We start from the raw sequence: 14571 nt of genomic DNA on the forward strand, positions 1-14571 counted from the left end.
CGTATATTATCGACCAAATCCGTAATACAATGACAAAAAAACTTTGGTTACTATCAAGGACGAAACTAGAATTTTTTTTAACATGGGTTGAAATTTAATTATAATTTTTTCATATATCAAAATATAATTTTTTTATGTACTAATTTATAATTTCATATTTTTTGAAGGGATTAATTAGAATTTTTTTATTTTTAAGGGATTAAAGCGTAATTTTACTCTAATTATAATAATTATATTTCAAGAAATTAAATTAAAGTTTTAAATATGATAATTATATTATGTATGGAAAATATAATATTTTAAAAAATAAGTTTATTTAAATTAAAATAAAATGGAATAAATATAATAAATTATATTCTCTTTAATAAAGATTATAATAAATAGAATTATACAAAATCTTTAATGAATGAGATATAAAGCAAACATAAAAAAAAAATCTCTAAATTGAACCACAGTGACACACTATACAAAATATAAAATGAATTAAAACTATGATGATACCAAAACAACTAACATAAATCCAATATGAATATATAATTTATAACACTTTAAATAAATAATAACACAAAGATTTTCTCTTTTTTTCTTCAACCTATCCTTCATCTTTCCTTTTTAAACATATTTTTAATCAAAACCTTTTACACATTGTTAATGCCTTAGCTTACTTGTTTTAATCCAAGAGTCCAATTGAACAGTTTGATTGAAATTGAGCTTTCTCACGGCAAACCTTTTTAAGTATTTTATAAATTATTTATGTATTAACTTTTTTTTTATTTTAACGATCTCATTTAAGTTCTAATCATATTTATATTGACATAAAAATGTTTAGAACTACTTATAACCCCTTCTCAATTCATAAAAAGGAGGATAGTGCGTTTCAACGTATCCAAACCCAGGTCCTCCTACGTTGACAACAGTGTCTATATCAATCGAATTAAAACTCAATCGGCATTTATACATTAACTTAAGATGAAAGATATTGGATGTCGAATTAGGATTTTAATATATTTGTAAAAAGCATTAACTTAAAATTCCCAATTTAGTGGGGGACAACTAATTAAATGTTTAGCAAAGCAAGTGGGTGATGGAAACTACTACATCATTCTAAATTGAAAAACCAAAGGAAAAGGAAAAAGGAAAAGATACATTAAAGCCTTGCTTTAAGACTTAGAAGCAAATTTATGGTTATCCTCTACTATAATTTATATGGGAACTATTTAGTGGGACTTTTTGGCTTTTCACATTCAAGAAAAAGGGTACTCAAAACTGAAAAGAGACAAAACTCAGCTCATACATTTTTTTTTTTTTACTTTTTGTACTTCAACAAGTGTTTATTCATTCATTTATTTATTGGAGATGTTTAATTTTGCTTGTGGATTTTAATTATGTAGGGGTAGCATTAGAGTAGATCTTTTTGGTTTGGTAAAATTGCTTATTTAAGTTTTTACATATTGATAAAATTTAATTAATGAAAGAGTAAATTTTTGTTTTGGCTCCCAAAATTATTTAGTTCAGTTTTAGTCCCTTCACTATAAAATTTGTGGCTTTGCCCTTGGATTATGTTAGAGGAAAATAGGGGATAAATTGAACATGGAGAGTGTTGTTTGGAAATAAAGCACGGACAATTTCTCACCTTTCCTGGTGGAATGAGATTTCTTACCACATGACTTTTAATTCAAAATGAATATACATATGTACTTTAAAGTCAAGCAGACAATTGGTCTGTTGTAGACTCCATCAGCCCCAATAATGGAGAAGTGACGGTGTGTGTTCCGCGTAGAAGTGGGGGTGAAATTGTGGGAAATCTGAGTCATGGGAAAGTTTCGTCCTTAACACTACACCCACCCTATTATGGAGTCTGTGTAAGCCATTGGAAATGTGATGTGGATTTAGTTTGGATGCGTCCATGGCAGGGAAACACACATGCCATTTTTTTAACAAATTGTTTTCCTCCACATAAAATTTGAATGTAAATATCACAACCCAACTCAGTTAGTTACATATAAAACTATTTCGTAAATTGTAAGTAAGAGATTCTTCAAAACAATGTATTTAAAAATTTGAACTAGCGCCACAACACATGAATGAGTGCACTTTATTAAATCAATTCGTATTCATTTTGTAGAGTATGCTCATTTTTATACCATTATGTGAGATGAAATTTTAAAAGCATATACGAGAGCGACAAAACTTTAAAAAAAGCTCATGGGTTTGAACTCATTTATGTATTATTATGTGAGTTAGAATAATTAAAAGTACCACAAAACCTTGAAAACTCATGAATATTCAATAATTCTAATTCCTAGCCTATGCTTTCACAATGCGACCAATACCTAATATATTGGGATGGTCGTGATAATAAATATTAAAATTTTAATTTCATATTCATATTCATTAAGTATTATTTTTTAAGAATAATGAATGTACTTAGTAGGTACTTTTATTACATGGATTAATCTAGTTAATAAACTATTAAAAAGAATTAAATAAATTAAATTTTTAATTGAACTACCATTTATTATTCTAAAAAATGACATTTATTAATACTATTTTGGAAGTTGTTTGGATTTGAACTGCAAATAAAAAATATATATTTTTCATATCTTCTTTTAATAGTAGATATTAATTTTATTACAATTTGACCTTATTTGATTTTTCTTAGTAGTATAGAAATTAAATTGATACATTCAATAGTAAAAGGACTAATTTGATTCAATCCATATAAAAGAGGGACTTGAAAGGTATTTTCACCTTTTAAGAACAAGTACATGCGTCTTGTAAGAATTAGTAGTTGAGGAACGAAAGAATGCATTATACGTAGTGAGATATAATATTATTAAATTTTGTAATTAATAATTTGGTATATTTGGAAAATAAAAAATGTGCAGCCACCAAACACTATTCACCAATTAGCCAAATAAGACAAAGAAGCCAACTTTTGAGCTCTTTTCCAAAACAAATAAAATAAAAAACATAATCTCTCACAATTATCAAAAATGTCTCCTTTAATCATCATTCATGCCATAAGGATTCATGAAAAGAAAAAATGACATAAGGATTCATGTACCAGACATGTTTCAGCATGAAAGCAGCAATACAACTTACTGACAAATGGTTTAAGGTTGGATTAATTTAATCCACTTCAAATCTTCAACATTAAATAAATAATTAAAAGTTTGAATGTAAGAAGGTTTGCTTTCCAATTGATTTGAGTGTTTATTTTCTTAGTCAACAAAATGATATTGGAGGCAAGGTTTGTTTTAGTCAAATATAGAAAGAATTTTAACAGGTTTTGAGCAGACAAGATTATATATTTTATATTTGTCTAAAGATTTTATGTTGAAATTTCCCCTTTTCATGTCTGAATTAAGTTTAAGAACATTTCTGCCTCGTGATTTCTGCTGCCCAAATTTTTATTGCTTTACAATTAAGTATTAGTTTTTAGTCATTGCACAAGTATTTGTCATTAGGGGCTGAGGTTATTACCAGGCTGCCTTTGATTGTCTTGTCCAGATATAAATGAATGTATCATGTTAATTGTTAAAGACTCTGCTTGAACTTGAATCCAAAAGAAAATTAATGTAACATTCCTTTTTCAGCTTGATTAATTTCTCTCTATAATTAAATTAGCTTATTAGGGAATCCATTATTTGGTTTTGATGTCTTTTAGGAATTCAGATAAGGTTAACCAAAAATATCTATGGCATATATGCAAAGGCATATCAGATTTTTCTTTTCATTGCTGCTTCACTCAAAAAACACTTTCTCTAATGGCTGCTAGTCTCTCTACTGGTCTGGATGTCCATTTTGCCATCCCTCAATCTGATACGAAAAGACCCATTTTCTTCACCAGAAGGAAATTCACCATTTACTGTAACTCATCCAAGTCCTCCTCAAAACCTCCCCAAAACCCACCTGTTAAAAGAACCGCATCTTTATCCGAGCAACTGCAGCCTCTTTCAACAACCACACTTCCCAAGAAGGACCAAGCTGGTCTCTTGTCAAAGCCAAAGTCCACATGGGTTAATCCCACCAAGCCTAAAAGATCTGTTCTTTCACTGCAAAGGCAAACGCGTTCTCCTTATGCATATAACCCTAAAGTCAGAGAGCTAAAGCTCTTTGCAAACAAGCTCAGTGATTGTGACAACAGTGAAGAGGCTTTCCTAAGTGTTCTCGAGGAAATCCCATTGGAACCCACTAGAGAAAATGCGCTTTTGATACTCAACAGCTTGAAGCCATGGCAAAAGACTCACCTTTTCTTGAATTGGATAAAGACCAAGAATTTGTTTCCCATGGAAACTATATTCTACAATGTTACAATGAAGTCTTTGAGGTTTGGTAGGCAGTTTGAGCTCATTGAGGAACTTGCTAATGAAATGGTAAGCAATGAGATTCCACTTGATAACATTACGTATTCAACCATTATTACCTGTGCCAAAAGATGCAATCTCTTTGATAAAGCTGTAGAATGGTTTGAGAGAATGTATAAAACTGGTTTGATGCCTGATGAAGTCACTTATTCTGCTGTTTTAGATGTTTATGCCAAATTGGGTAAGGCTGAGGAAGTTGTTAGCTTATATGAGAGAGGGGTAGCTAGTGGTTGGAAACCAGACCCTATTGCATTCTCAGTATTGGCAAAGATGTATGGTGAAGCTGGAGACTATGATGGGATTAGGTATGTTCTGCAAGAAATGAAGTCCCTCGGTGTACGGCCTAATTTGGTTGTTTACAATACTTTGTTAGAGGCTATGGGCAAGGCAGGGAAGCCTGGTTTGGCAAGAAGCCTTTTTCAGGAATTGCTTGAGTCTGGTTTAACTCCAAATGAGAAGACTTTAACTTCCCTTGCCAAGATATATGGAAAGGCAAGGTGGGCAAAAGATGCGTTGGAATTATGGGAGGAGATGAAGTCCAAAAACTGGCCAATGGACTTTATTTTGTATAATACTTTGTTAACCATGTGTGCAGACATTGGTTTAGTTGAGGAAGCAGAGCAGCTTTTCTTGGATATGAAGAAATCACAGCATTGTAGGCCAGATAGTTGGAGCTACACAGCTATGCTGAAGATATATGGAAGTGGAGGGAATGTTGGTAAGGCAATGGAGTTTTTCGAAGAGATGTCGGAGGTGGGTGTTGAGCTTAATGTAATGGGAACCACTTGTTTGATTCAGTGCTTGGGGAAGGCTGGAAGAATGGATGAGTTGGTGAAGGTATTTTCTGTATCAGTTGAACATGGAATCAAACCGGATGATAGGCTTTGCGGATGCCTGTTGTCTGTTGTGTCGCGGTGTGAGAGCAGGGCAGATGTGGATAAAGTTTTAGCATGCCTGCATCGAGCTAATCCTCGGTTAGTTGGATTCCTGAAATTGATTGAAGAGGAGGTATATTGTCTTGACACTGTTAAAGAAGAGTTCAAGGGCATCATTAGTGACACTAAAGATGATGCCAGAAGACCATTCTGTAATTGCTTGATCGATATATGTCTAAGTAAGAATCTCAACAAGAGAGCACATGATTTGCTTTATCTCGGAACCTTATACGGATTATACCCAGGTTTATACAATAAAACTGCCGATGAGTGGAGTCTGGATGTCCGATCGCTCTCAGTCGGTGCAGCACAGACAGCTCTGGAAGAGTGGATGGGGACTTTGGCCAAAACTATTAAGCATGAAGAAGCATTGCCATTGCTATTTTCTGCCCAAACGGGTACCGGAACTCATAAATTCTCTCAAGGGCTGTCCAATTCATTTGCTTCTCATTTGAAGAAACTTGCAGCACCTTTTAGGCAGAGTGAAGAGAAAGCTGGTTGTTTTGTGGCAAAAAGGGAGGATTTAGTGCCTTGGCTGCGATCAAGGTTGCAGACATGATGAATGTATTTGTTGTGAACTACGATAAATATCAACTGCGAAAAGATTTGGAATCTCAAAATAACAGCAAATGTGACTTGTAGTCTGTACCAGTTTTATAGATAGCTGATTAGCAGCAATAGCAGATATTTTCATTTATCTGTGTTCAATTAAAGGAGTTCCATAAAGGCTGGAACGATTGTTTGAAGCCTTGGCAGATTTTAACTCCTTGGATGCATGTTCATCTGTAATTTTAACAGATAGCTGATTATGAGCAATATCAGCTTTTTTTATCTGATTTTAATAAAAGGAATACCATAAAGGCTGCAACAATTGTTTGAATGGAGCAGAAAAAGGGCTTGAAACCACAATGGCGGAAACAGACCTTCAAAAGTACAGATGCTAAACTTTGTACGAGAAAATGCTCAAAGTTCAGTAACTATATCTAATATTTGTATCCCCCACCAAATTACAGAAACTATTTTCACTTTTTTTTGTCTTTTTGGCTCTAAAAAGAAACAATAAAAGAAAGAAAGAAAGAAAGGAGGAAGGGACCTTGAATTGAACCAGCCTCCCGCCTATGCAAAATCCTCTAAGAAAGCAAAAAGTCTTTAAATGAAGAAACTGTGAAACAAAAAAGACTTATCTCTTTCTTTTCTGTCTCTGAAGAGCATTTCCTCATAATAATCCCATCTCCAGATCTTCCCTTTCTCTTATCCTGAAACCAGATTTCAGGCATCTTCTACTCAACCCCTGATCACTACCTAACATTAGACTTTGTTCCTGCTACCCAATTGTAAGCTTATGGTGTAAGTACCCTAAAAAAAACCCTGTTTGAGAGCCATGAAAAATGGGCCAGCACCCATATTTTTCCAAGTGCTTGCAATGAACTTCACTTCAATAATTTAAACTCCTTAGTTCTGAGTCACTTGTATTATAAAAATTGCTTCTTGTGAGCCCAGCATGTGAAGAGTTTCATACATACTTTCCAGATGACTTCCAAATTCTTCCCGCCAAAGATATCACCATGACAGTAACATCATCGTGATACTTTCTTCGATCTCCTTGAGGGATGTCCAGTAATTCATGGAAATCCATGCCTGCAGAAATCCCAACCAGGACAAAATTCAGTTCAGGAATCTACCTTATGTGTCAATCTACATTTACAAAGAGAAAAAAATGGTGTTCATGGATCATCCAGTTACACAATCTCTCATACTTCATCTTAACAGCTAAACGTTCAAAGAAAATATTTTAGCAACTAAAAAGTTTAACCAAATTGAAAAGCTTGAATTTGAGATTTCCAACCTTCAAAACAATATAGATAGTACAAATAGTATTAAAAACCAGAAGTAGAACAGAGGTGATAAACGGAATAATATGCTATTGAAGATTATTTAACCTTGTAATACCCAAACACCAAAATGCAGTGCTAAACACCTCAATATAAATAATTGCCTAAACAAAGGAACTGAACAGTAGAGAAGCTTTACTACTGAAACAAAAGCCAGAGGAATCCACATTATGTAGGTCAACAGCAGAAATAGACTAGTTAAACAGATCCCATCTAAGTGAAAATTTATCCCCATGTGATCCACCACTGTCAATAAGTTCCCATTTGATCTTAGAATTACTTCTTCACATTATAGATAATGGAATAGAGAGAAGAAGCAAATTATGAAAAGAATGTTTACCAGCTTTCTTGGCAGCATGCATAAGAACCTCCTCTATCAGGTGTTGTGCAGGGTCTCCATCTGGAAACTTCTCCATGAAGCTCTCAACAAGAGAAACCACTTTCTGATTGCTCAGATATTGATATAATCCATCAGATGAAAGGATTAAAAATTGATCCCTTGGGCAAAGTCTATGGTGACGAAGAGAAGGTGAGCAGGATATATATGGTGCAGTACCAATGTACTCATTTCGAAACATCTCCAATAATGCATCATTCAATTTGGGCTGCAAGAAGTTGGGATCATGTTATTGCCTACGCTGGTTATATTTCTTAAATATTTAACATAATACAACATGTGAGACAAGTCTGTTTCCTCCTCTCCCTTAAACCCCCTTCCCTCTCTCACATCCACAAAAAAGCATGTATAATTTTTACTTCTGACATTTGAAAACAATTACATTCAAATGTTGGATAGCTGAAATCCTTTTTTTTTGTCTGAAAATAAATTATTTTCCCCAGAGAAGTGGCAAGTAAATTGTACTCTTCTTAACCTTTACGGTTTCCTTTATGGCTTCGTCATGGTAACTAATTCATAAGCCACTAGATGTTTTTCTTAAACACAACATACCATAGATAAGATTTAACACTTTAATAGTGAGAAGGCATGTGAAACAACCTTTTTCAGAAATCCTGCACCAAATGCTCTGGTTACTTTAAGTCGACCTTTCACTCTGTCATTGACAATGCACTGGTTGTCATCTGGATGCTCATTCTTGATTCTTATGACTTCCTGCACAAATTTAAACAGTCAAATTCAGCAAATGTAGCATACAAATTAGGAGAACTGAATACAGTTTGAACTGCAATTCTTTCTTTTATGTCTGAAACAACAATAACCAAGGAAGCTGCAATTTCATGCACTTTTACTGACTGATTAAGCAATATTATCATTCATTAGATGTGTTTGTTACACAAGAAGGACCTCTTCAACCCAAACTAGAATCTAACATGAATCCAAACTTTGAGAATATATAGATCCGAGTAAAAAAGGACTGGCATTCACAACATTGACTATTCCCAAGATTTAATGCTTATCAAAATTCCATACCATCCTAGAAGATGTAGATCCATCTCTTTACATATACCTTTCCCTTGACAACCCACATGCTTTGTCGGAGCGGTGATCAGATATATTATGAAGCATAGAAGCTTGTAGTTTTTTCTTCTAACCAAAATGCTATGTAAATGTCAATCATTCTTTATAACACTTGAAAAAGCACCAGGTTTCTGATTAAGACCCTTTCTAAACTGTTTGAAAACCAACATCAACATATTAAAATATACTAAATAGTTTTAATATGCAATAGAAAAATTTTGAAAAGCAGAGTAAAAGACTTCTACAGGATTTAAATTGACTTGTCTAAGATCTATCCTTTTGTTAGATCAATATCCAGGAAACAAAGGATGATGGGTAAGGTATCATCATAAGAACTGGATAAGAATTGTTTTCTAAAGTGCATGATCTGCATGAGAATTCATCTAAAGAACTCTCCAAACACATATTTGACTCACATTGATGCTGCACGGGTCACTCCAGAGCAAGAATTTCATCTGCTTAAAATTAGACTTCCTAAATGTTTCCCCTTGCATATCAAAAATCATAAGAGAATAAAAGTAGAATTTGAAATACTTAAAATGCAAGCCATGACAATATAAAATGACTAAAGGCATAACTGAGGTAATGGAACTAATATGGCTAATTTGTTCAGAGGAAAACTATAGCATTACCAAAGGTACAACAATCTCTACACAGAACATTCCAGTTAAGTCACTAAACCTCTCAATGACGCTCTTAACTAAAATAATAAATAAAAGTGAGCAGTCTAGGGCTCATAACTGTTATTTTCCTAATGAAAAAAGAAATCAGCCATGAAGCTAAACTCGAGTCATTTTAATGAAAACAGCATAAGCAAAGAAAATTGCCAAGCCAAACATTTCATATTGAAGAAGGAAGAAAACAAACAATGAACTAAATTTTCAATATTCAGAACATACTTCTTCAATGCTGGTGCTATGGTCAGTTGACAGCTGCAATGCAGTCAATCTCATGGACTCAGCAGGAGCCCCAATCACTGGCTTGATTGCCTTTTCACCCGGTGCCAAAGTCTCCTCCACTATACCCTCCATGTTTGACCCATTTTCTTCATGCTTTCTTCCCTCCATGCTGGAACCAACATCCTCTGGTTCATACTGTGCAACAATTGCCCTACTATCCCCCACATTCATCACATAAACATCCTCATCCCTCATCAAAACCACCAGCAAACACGAACCCATTAATGCAAGCTCTGGATTCGTATCAAGAACCTTATCTGTCATATCCAAATATGCTAACTCAGTCTCTTCCAGAGCCCTGGACAAAGCCCTCAAAACCAATTCATGATCAACTGGACCTTCTTTCCTTCTCCTCCCAGTCTTTTGAACCCTCTCCTCCACTCTATTATCTACCTCCTCAACCTTCTCCTTCTCTTCCAACCGAAACCTCCACGGAAACAACAAACTCCCCGTCCCCTCTCTATGCTTTGACAGCCCCTGCCTCAATTTTGACAACAATAACCACCTCCTACTCACTGCAGACCCCTCTTTACTTACAGTAATTGCATCATCCACTGAAAAGGCAAACCTATCAGACCCGGAGAGATCCAACCCATCTTCCGGGTCATCCTCAGCTAGAAACTCCCATAACCTCCTCCTCCTAATCTCAGTCCCCTCCGGTTCAAATGTTACCCTCCTCACTCTCTCTTGCACCACTCCACTCGATTCATTCTCCCCAATTAAACCCTGCCCTACACTCGTAACCTCCTCAACGGAATTATTCTGATTCTCAGTTTCACTATCAGTTTTATTTAAACTACCTGTAGCTATTAAAATGTTGGATGGGTTAGTTTTATTTTCAGCTTCGTTTTCATTCTCATTTTCAGTTTTATTTTCAATTTCTTCGTCAAGTTCCCAAAAAAGACCATGGAGTTCATGGAAAACAGCTCGATAGAGATTACCCATCAAGAATTCGGGTGCGTCCGGCCCATTAAAACCATCGTAAATCCCAACGAACAACCACCCTTGCTCCTCCGAAACAACGACGTGGACCCGATCCTCCCCGGCCTTCCCTAATGCCCACTGCACATCCCCGCCGGTCTTCTCATCCGCCGCTGCCGCCGCCTCCGTGCCCCCGGAATTCTCCCTTCTACCTACGAAGTTCAAGACCGGAACCACCCAAGGCCGTTTCTTGTCAGAGAAATTTCTCAAGATCCCTGAAATGCTCTTCTTTCTCTTCTTTTTGACATAAATGCCACCCAACGGTGCGGAGAAATGTACTCTCCCTTCCGGCCCAGCGTTGGCCTCCAGTGGACCAGACACCGCCCCGCGCTCTAACGGACCCGACATGAAGTACCCGCCCCGCTCAACCGGGTCATGAGCTCCGCCACGTGGCACCGGCTGCAGAGGCAAGGAACAAAACGACGACGTGCTCTCGAAGCCATTGCCGCTAACGATACTGCTCTTGACGCCGTAACCGAGGGTATTCTCAGTGGCATCGTCGTAAATGTTGTCAAGTTGGAGGACAGTTCTAGGAGTGGATGTATTAGCACTCACGGAGGCTCCGGATATGGCTTTAAACAGGGTTTCGGGTCCGGTCCGGGTTTTCGGGTCATGAGACGGGGAGAAACGCAGAGAGTGCGAAGGAGACACGAAACGATCGGAAGGAGTCGGAGAGAGGAAACGATTGGAAGATCGAACATAACAGAAGGAGTGGCCGAGGGTTTCATCCAACGGCTCTGATGCAGCAAAGATCAGGTCGGCGTGATTCTCTGGTGGCCGGTTTGACCGGTCTGTCACCGGATTAAAGCAAGGGCAGAGCGTAGAAACTCCACTTCCCATCACATTTGATTCATTCCACTCCCTTCCCCTCCTTTTCAACAATTTTTTTTATTCTTAAACAAGCAGAAAAATAAAAAACGAACAGTTTCTAAAAATGAAAGAAAAAATAGAGAGAGAGAGAGAGAGAGAGCTGCTTTTTTGCTGCTTCTTCTCTTCTCTTGCTTCACAGCGAAAGAGAAAACCAAAACACAAAAATATGTTTTTGAAATTTCTTTTGCTTTTTGTTTTTTCTTTTTTATTTAAACTAGCTGAGCTGAGCTGAGCCTGAGTGGACTTTGGTATTTATTTTTTCTTTTTGAAGTTTGAAATTTCTTCTTTTTTATTAATTTTAAATTCCGAGTAGTTGTTTGTTGGCCTCTGGGCTGACGGTTACATGTGGCAATTGACAAATGCATGAAGGGACACCCATGCATGCCAGATGGGATAATACCGGGTCCACATGGATCGCCAGGTGTGCATGTGGGGTCCACCCATAATTCTTCTTTTGGGGGGGGCTTTGGCGGTTTTTGCCGGTTAATGGGGTTAAAAAAAACCATAAAGAAATGAGGCCAAGGACAAGGGCAAGGGCGTCCTTAAAGGGAAGGGTAGAGGGGACGGCTCATGGCTTTAAGGAAAGTGGTAGGGTCAAAATGCGGGAAGGAAACCGAGGAGTAAAGGGCCGTCACTTCTAGGGATGCTTTTGTCCGTTTCGTTGTTTGGTCAAAATACTCCATTTTGGGGCTCCCCTTCAACCCCCTTAGGCCCAACCTACCTGTATAACCCCCCTTTTCCTTTTCCCTTTATTGACTATATTGCCCTTTGGCATTTTTCACTTATTTTTTCCCTCCCTTTTTGAGATTCTTAATACTTCAATTCTTTTTACCCTTGACCTCTTACAACATCCTTTTGCATTTTCTCTTGTTTTTTTCAACAATTTTGATTTGATATTTTTGATGATTTTTAAGAAATTGCCTATCTGTAAAGTATTTTTATTTGACATCTGCCTATCTGTAAATTATTGTCGTGTTTTAAATGAATGTACGAAACGTTCCAAGAAAGAAATAAGTTAGTTTTAAACTTTGAACATATTTTTAAGTTTGATATATAAATTAAACGTTCACTGAAATTTTAAATAAATTTTTCATTTTATTTATGACTATTTAATGCACACAAATATCGTTTTTATTATATTTTGTCGTATTTTAAATTAAAGCGTTTCAAAAACGAAATGAGTTGATTTTAAATTTTGAACATCTTTTAAAGTTTGATGTATATGTTAAACGTTCACGGAAAATTTAAATAAACTCTTCATTTTATTTATGACTATTTAATGCGCACAGATATCGTTTTTATTATATTTTGTCGTATTTTAAACTAAAGCACGGAACGTTTCAAAAACGAAATGAGTTAATTTTCAATTTTGAACATCTTTTTAAGTTTGATGTATATGTTAAATGTTCACTAGAAATTTAAATAAATTCTTCATTTTATTTATGACTATTTAATGCACACAGATATCATTTTTATTATATTTTGTCGTATTTTAAACTAAAGCACAGAATGTTTCAAAAAAATGAATTGATTTTGAATTTTGAACATCTTTTTGAGTTTTGATGTATTTGTTAATATTCACTGAAAATTTAAATAAACTTGACAGCAAACAAATTATTCTTTTTATTTATAACTATTAAATACACATATATTATTTTTGTTATATTTTGTCATGTATTAAATGAAAGCACGAGATATTTCAAAAAATATATGAGTTAATATGAAATTTTGAATATCTTTCTAAGTTTTGATAAACAAGGCTTTTATATATGTTAACATTCACTAGAATTTTAAATAAATTTGGCAACAAACAAATTATTCTTTTCTTATAACTATTAAATACATACATATATCATTTTTATTGTATTTTGTCATGTCTTAAATGAAAGCACGAAGCGTTTCAAGAAAGATATGAGTTAATTTTAAATTTTGAACATCTTTCTAAGCATTGATGAACAAGGCTTTTGTATATGTTAACGTTCACCGGAAATTTAAATAAAATTGGCAACAATCAGATTATTCTTATTATTTATAACTATTAAATACACACGTGTGTCATTTTTATTGTATCTTGTCGTGTTTCAAATGAAAACACAAATGTTTCAAGAAATATATGAGTTAATTTTAAATTTTGAACATCTTCCTAAGTTTTTATGTATATGTTAACATTCATTGAAAATTTAAATGAATTTGACAACAAATAATTTTTCTTTTATTTATAATTATTAAATACACATATATCATTTTTATTGCATTTTGCCGTGTTTTAAATGAAAGAACAAAATGTTTCAAGAAAGATATTGGTTTTTTTTTTTGAACATCTTTCTAAACTTTGATGAATAAAACTTTTGTATATGTTAACCTTCACTAAAAGTTTAAATAAATTTGGCAACAAATATATTCTTCTTTTTTATTTATAGCTATTAAATACACATAAATGTAATTTTTATTATATTTTGTCGTGTTTTAAATGAAGACACAAAATGTTTTAAGAAAGATATGAGTTAATTTTAAATTTTGAACATCTTTTTAAGTTTTGATGAACGAGGCTTTTGCATATGTTAATGTTCACTGAAAATTTAAATAAAATTGGCAACAAACAGGTTATTCTTTTTATTTATAACTATTAAATACACACATATATCATTTTTATTATATTTTGTCGTGTTTTAAGTGAAAACAGAATGTTTCAAGAAAGATATGAGTTAATTTTAAATTTTGAACATCTTCCTAAGTTTTTATGTATGTGTTAACTTTAACTAAAATTTTAAATAGATTTGACAACAAACAAATTCTTCTTTTTATTTATAACTATTAAATACACATAGATATCATTTTTATTGTATTTTGTCATGTTTTAAATGAGAAAACGAAAGGTTTCAATAAAGATATGAGTTGATATTTTAAAATTTGAACATCTTTTTAAGCTTTGATGAATAAGACTTTTATATATGCTAACGTTCACTGAAAATTTAAATAAAATTGACAACAAATAGATTCTTCTTTTTTATTTATAACTATTGAATACACTCGGGTATCATTTTTATTGTATTCTGTCGTGTTTTAAATGAAAGCACAGAATGTTTC

General features: G+C 34.1%; 2 protein-coding genes across 2 annotated transcripts; one reads left to right on the forward strand and one right to left on the reverse strand.

Annotated features, from left to right (window-relative positions):
* Nucleotides 1-3657: 3657 nt before the first annotated feature.
* On the forward strand, nt 3658-6342 carry LOC107946734 (pentatricopeptide repeat-containing protein At5g46580, chloroplastic). The gene has a single exon (XM_016881176.2). The coding sequence runs from the start codon at nt 3660-3662 to the stop codon at nt 5862-5864; it is 2205 nt and encodes a 734-aa protein (XP_016736665.2). The 5' UTR covers nt 3658-3659; the 3' UTR covers nt 5865-6342.
* Nucleotides 6275-11709, reverse strand: LOC107946735 (protein phosphatase 2C 29). Its single transcript, XM_016881177.2, has 4 exons — nt 9574-11709; nt 8195-8308; nt 7538-7802; nt 6275-6943 (listed from the first exon to the last, which is right to left on the reverse strand). The coding sequence occupies exons 1-4, from the start codon at nt 11452-11454 to the stop codon at nt 6819-6821; spliced, it is 2385 nt and encodes a 794-aa protein (XP_016736666.2). The 5' UTR covers nt 11455-11709; the 3' UTR covers nt 6275-6818.
* Between the last annotated feature and the right edge of the window lie 2862 nt (nt 11710-14571).

This window comes from Gossypium hirsutum, chromosome D12 (genome assembly GCF_007990345.1).
Source record: "Gossypium hirsutum isolate 1008001.06 chromosome D12, Gossypium_hirsutum_v2.1, whole genome shotgun sequence".
Lineage (NCBI taxonomy): Eukaryota > Viridiplantae > Streptophyta > Magnoliopsida > Malvales > Malvaceae > Gossypium > Gossypium hirsutum.